A 5971-nucleotide genomic window follows, 5' to 3' on the forward strand; every position below is an offset into this window, starting at 1 on the left:
GAGTTAATCACTATTTCTTTCCACATGAAATGCCTCTCGCGTGATTCAGCGGCAGGCCACCTTCTCAGCGAAATCTGTTACTTTAAACATTCGATCTACTGTGCGTGCTGCTCAGGCAGTTTCCACAATTTGACTAATGCTTGGAACAAAGCGTACTCGTCACTGTTCATGGCCTCCATGTACTTCAATCGATAGTACTACTGCTCTGCCTTCAGGCTTCCATATACTACGACTACTGCTCTGCCTCAGGGCTTCATTAAGTACTACTGACTACTGCTCTGCCTCAGTGACCCTCCATAGTACTACTGACTACTGCTCTGCCTCAGGGCTTCCATAGTACTACTGACTACTGCTCTGCCTCAGGGCTTCCATAGTACTACTGACTATGACTCTAAAAGTCTATAGATATGAGGGGGGAAGAGTTTGTTATTCAAGGAATAATGTCTTTATATGGGTCTTGTTTGCTGTGTGTTTATCTCAGCAGGTTCTTCCTGGTGGTACACTATCAGTCAGTGTCCTAAGACCAAACATACGGGTCAGAATGTTACTATAGTGCAGCTGGGATTGTCTGTAGGGATACAGACCTATTCAATAAGACTGTGTGTGGTTCAGAAGGCCTATGGCACTAGTGATGATCTATGTAAATTGAATTCAGCATGGCTCTCTGCTCCCCTATTCAACCACACCTGCCTGATGCTGGGTAACCAGTCACTCAGAGTTCTGTTGGTTTGGGATTGTAACAGACACACCCTGATACTCCGGTCAAATCAAATCAAATCAAATTGTATTGGTCACATACACATGGTTAGCAGATGTTGTTGCGAGTGTAGCAAAATGCTTGTGCTTCTAGTTTCCGACAGGGCAGCAATATCTAACATGTAATCTAACAATTCCACAACAACTACCTAATACACACAAATCTAAGTATAGGAATGGAATAAGAATATATACATATAAATATATGGATGGGCCCTGACCGACCGGCATAGACGAGATGCAATAGATGGTATAAAATACAGTGTATACATCTGGGATGAGTAGTGCAAGATATGTATACATCATTATTAAAGTGGCATTAATAAAGTGACTAGTGATCCATTTGTTAGAGTGGCCAATGATTTCAAGTCTGTATGTAGGCGGCAACCTCTCTGTGTTAGTGATGGCTGTTTACCAGTCTGATGGCCTTGAGATAGAAACTATTTTTCAGTCTCTCGGTCCCAGCTTTGATGCACCTGTACTGACCTCGCCTTCTGGATGGTAGCGGGGCGAACAGGCAGTGGCTCAGGTGATTGTTGTCCTTGATGATCTTTTTGGCCTTCCTGTGACATCGGGTGCTGTAGGTGTCCTGGAGGGCAGGTAGTTTGCCCCCGGTGATGTGTTGTGCAGAACGCACCACCCTCTGGAGAGCCCTGCGGTTGAGGGCGATGCAGTTGCCGTACCAGGCGGTGATACAGCCCRACAGGATGCTCTCAATTGTGCATCTGTAGAAGTTTGTGAGGGTTTTAGGTGACAAGCCAAACTTCTTCAGCCTCCTGAGGTTGAAGAGATGCCTTCTTCACCACATTTTCTGTCCAAACAGGTTGGGAGAAATATTAATATTTGGATCTACTACCTGACCGAATAGTTGGAGACTTTTAGAGAGAGCTTTATAGGAAATGGTGTGTGTGCAATCTTCATGGATGTAACTATAAGGGACTGGGGTCAGGCAGGGGTGGGTGTGTCGGTAACAAATAGTCCCAAGAGTCACCTTTCAAACTGAAATGCAGTATATCATTCTCTGGAAACATATACAGTTAACATTTGTATGGACACAGACGTAATGTCAATACTAAATCAGACAAGTTACTACAACATGAGTCATTGGTCACCGTTCATACCATTTGGTTTATCAGTGTATTGTTAAGTGTACAGAATTGTGTTCTCTTGAATGGATGAGTATAAAGAAGATAAAGTGCCACTTCCTGTCTGTGTAGATAACAGTAAATGGTTCCAGACATAGTTGTCTACTCATACCTCCCCAAATCCCCTAGTGTGACTGTATAGCTGCAGTGGTGTTATCCAGTCATCATGTGAGATGTCATCATCATCAGCCACAGTCCACAAAATGAGAAGGGGCTTTTTGTGAAAGATCTGTTGCTCCACCCACGGGTGGGCCTAACAAATCATATACAAATGCAAGCAAGGTTTGAAATGATTACGTTTTAGTCAAATATGATATATATTTGGGATTCTTGAGTTCAATTTGTAGTCTACAAATTGTTCCCGACCATCTGATCAAGAGAAAATCGGGCGGTTGAATCTTGTTGAAGTTCCCTGCTTTAGGCTACACTGGATTGAAGAGAATTACATCATAGGCGCCTTTTCACTCAGACAAGTCAATATTAAGGATATTAAAATGGACTTGGTGAAGTTGGTGGCATTCTCTCCATATAAAAGCCCATGTTAAAAATCAACGTGGCATATTTTAGTCCTGTATTTGAATACATGAACAATGGGGAAGATACATTGAAAAATAAGTAACTACAATGCACGAAAAATATATATTTTAATTACGGAACTCCTGCAAGTAAGTCAATGTTGTGTAATAATTTACTTATCGCAGCACGAACATATTTGAGACGATAACACTGCACTACAGTGTTACAGTATATTACCTTGCAAGGTCAAACCAACCAGATGTCGCAATCATTGAGCTATAGCCTTCGCTCCTCGGAAGAGTACTGCAATTGTGGGCCAGGTAGTGGGCTGTGACGTAGGTACACCCACACCCTGTCTGTCCTCAATATCTACAGTCCGGAGCGCCCGGTCCTGAACTTTACCAACCGTGAGAAGTCCGCTGAAGTTAAAATCCGGGAATCGAAGAGGCGCCCGCTTTCATCACCTACTTTTTACTCTTGCAACAATGGAGTTTAATCCAAAGAGGACTGTTTTAACGCTGATTTTCATCCAATGTAAGTACTTTTTTGCACATTCCGTATGAGATTATAAAACGTTATTTTGCATGGAGCGAGCGTCAAGTGCCACAGATATCCCAAGTGCGTGATCTACTTACTAATCAACACTGAGCCATTGACTTCATATTAGGCAACTTGGCCCTCTGTGGACAGTATAACAGTGTTGAATGGCTCCTCTGTGATAACTGACCACAAGACAATGTTGTTTCAACCTGTCAGTGACATTCTGAATTAGGTCCGTCAGCCTTCCATGTCTTTGAAAACATCATGCCAGTATAGATGAAGATGGAGGGGTACTAAAATATTTTAAATATCATGGATATCAGGAATCAAATACTGTATTTGGAGTGCATATTTATTTATTTTATTTCTGACCATTTATCTGCTAGGAAGAGCAAGTTTTCTACAGTCTGTGTTGGGAAAGAAGGTTAGGTAAGGTTCTATTGTATATTTATGTGTTGTCAGAGCTGTGTTTACATCCTCCATGTGATATTCTGTTGCCTGAAGCAATGAAAATCATTCATGCCAGCCAGGCTCATATATCATCTTGATGAGGTTACAATGGGCTGTGCCAAGGGGGAGCACATACACCTTATTCTCTGGCAGAGGTTTGTAGAGGTGTGGATGAACATGCTGCAACAATGGTCTAAACAGGCAGTCTCCCACAGTATATTAGACTCTTGCCTGAAGAGATGCAAAGCATAGTTGTTAAACCATAGTTACTATTAAACTCTTTGAAAAAAAGGTGCTAGCTACAACCAAAAAGGGTTATTCGGCTGTTCCCATAGGAGAATCCTTTGAAGAACCCCTTTTGGTTCTAGATAGAACCCTTTTGGGTTCCATGTAAAACCCTTTCCACAGAGGGTTCTTCCTGGAACACAAAAGGGACCCTTATTTCTAAGAGTGTAATATTTATTGATGTATTTATAACCGTGTGCTATCTTAGCTTATCGTGCTACCTCCCTGAACCTGCCTCTGACTTGAATCAGGTTCCTCTACCTCGCCAACACACGTAACCGCGCGGTTGACAACGTACAAACCGGTTGAGTTATAGAAAATGGATCCAATTCGATAGCTCCATTAGTGACATTTCAAGCTAGCTGTGAAGTGAGCGCTGAAGTTAGTCTACGCTACATATGGCTTCATGATTCCTCTTAGGGTTTCCTCAGAGAGCAGCTGACTACCGTTCTCACAGTCAAAACAAACTGTTTGCTATCATGTCATATGATAGGTTGTTGTTTGAGATGTTAGTGAAGGTGAAAAGACGGCATAGATTGGGTCAGGGACTAGAGTTTGTCCTGACCAGCTGACTTGACAAGGAAGAACTCCCAATAGACATGGATTTACCGGAGACCCCGCTGCCCAGCCGGTGTCCAATGAGGTGCTCAGTCAGTCAGTCAGTCAGTCARTCARTCAGTCAGTCAGTCAGTCAGTCAGTCAGTCACAGAGCAGTGGGTTATCCAGCTTGCTGCACACAAAGCATTCAGCCGACTGGAACCACATTGGGACAGAATCAGCAAGGTTTACAGAGGGCCAGTAGGGACAGTCTCTTTTTGTATTTCTCTCTCACCCTGTCTGTCTGTCTCGTTCTCTCTCTCTCCTCCTCTACTCTCTCTAGCTCCCCTCTCCTCTCTCTTCTCCTTTCTGCATCTCTCTATCACACCCAAACTGTCTCGCGTCTGTCCGCTTGTCCGTCTGTCCGTACTGTTCCGTCTGCCGTCTTTGTCCGGTCTGTCTGTATGTCTCTGACTGTCTGTCTGTCTGTCTCTCTGTCTCTCTGTCCGTCTGTCCGTCTGTCCGTCTGTCCGTCTGTCCGTCTGTCCGTCTGTCTGTCTGTCTGTCTGTCTGTCTGTCTGTCTGTCTGTCTGTCTGTCTGTCTGTCTGTCTGTCTGTCTGTCACAGACTGGGTGTGATAGAGAGTGCACTATATTGGGAAATGGGTGCCATTTGGAGACGTTGGCCCCCTTACAGACCTGTTTTAGTGTTTGTCTGTGATGTGACTCACTGACTAGTTAGAAGACAACCAATGGTAAACATGCTAGGGCCTACAGAGGATGTTACCTGACGACGAGACAACACAGGAAGTTGTGAAAGTCTTTACCAGAATGACTAATACATGGATGTGGGCTGTGTGGGCTTGTATGTATTTACATTCTGTTAACAATTCCAATACAGCACCAGGGAATAATTCAGTTGTACTTTTCAATCTGATCCTATCGTCATAGTGTATGATGAAGTTTCCATAATGTTAACATACATAAACACCTCAGAACAGCCTCAGCTCATCGGGGCATGGACTCCACAAGGTGTTGAAAGCATTCCACAGGGATGCTGGGCCACTTTGACTCCAATGCTTCCCACAGTTGTGTCAAGTTGGCTGGATGTCCTTTGGGTGGTGGACCATCACACAGGAAACTGTTGAGTGTGGAAAAACCCMGCAGCGTTGCAGTTCTTGACACAAACCGGTGCGCCTGGCACCTACTACCATACCCCGTTCAAAGGCACTTCAATCTTTTGTCTTGCCCATTCACCCTCTGAATGGAACACATACACAATCCATGTGTCCATTGTCTCAAGGATTAAAAATCCTATAACCTGKCTCCTCCCCTTCATCTACACTGATTGAAGTGGATTTAACAGGGGACTACAATAAGGGATCATTGCTTTCACCTGGATTCACCTGCTCAGTCTATGTCATATTTGTGGAGTTATTAACAGTGGTATTACAATTTGATAATCGTGTCCCTAACCCTATAGTATCTGAGCCGTGTAGTAGTATGCAGCAAAATGCTACAGTTATGGAAGTGTGAGCCTCATTTGTCTATTTGTCTAAGTGTAAAGTCCACCTGTCCTGTGTTGGGTTGGGTCTTGTTACGGTATGTGAACCTGATTCTGGTGTCACCACCCTACTTAGCAAAATGGTCTTTGTTGGTCTGCAGTATAAAATGCTCTTCGTTGGTCTGCAGTATAAAATGCTCTTTGTTGGTCTGCAGTATAAAATACTCTTTGTTGGTCTG

At 43.6% G+C, this 5971-nt stretch overlaps 1 protein-coding gene across 1 annotated transcript in view; it reads left to right on the forward strand.

Annotated features, from left to right (window-relative positions):
- The first annotated feature begins 2719 nt into the window (after nt 1–2719).
- The window catches only part of LOC111980050 (integrin alpha-2-like), a 51029-nt gene continuing 47777 nt past the window's right edge, over nt 2720–5971 (forward strand). The window contains exon 1 of the mRNA XM_070449562.1: nt 2720–2951. Coding sequence (XP_070305663.1) covers nt 2903–2951 — 49 coding nt within the window. The 5' untranslated portion in view covers nt 2720–2902. The remainder of the gene's footprint in view (nt 2952–5971) is intronic.

Source organism: Salvelinus sp. IW2-2015, linkage group LG20 (genome assembly GCF_002910315.2).
Source record: "Salvelinus sp. IW2-2015 linkage group LG20, ASM291031v2, whole genome shotgun sequence".
Lineage (NCBI taxonomy): Eukaryota > Metazoa > Chordata > Actinopteri > Salmoniformes > Salmonidae > Salvelinus > Salvelinus sp. IW2-2015.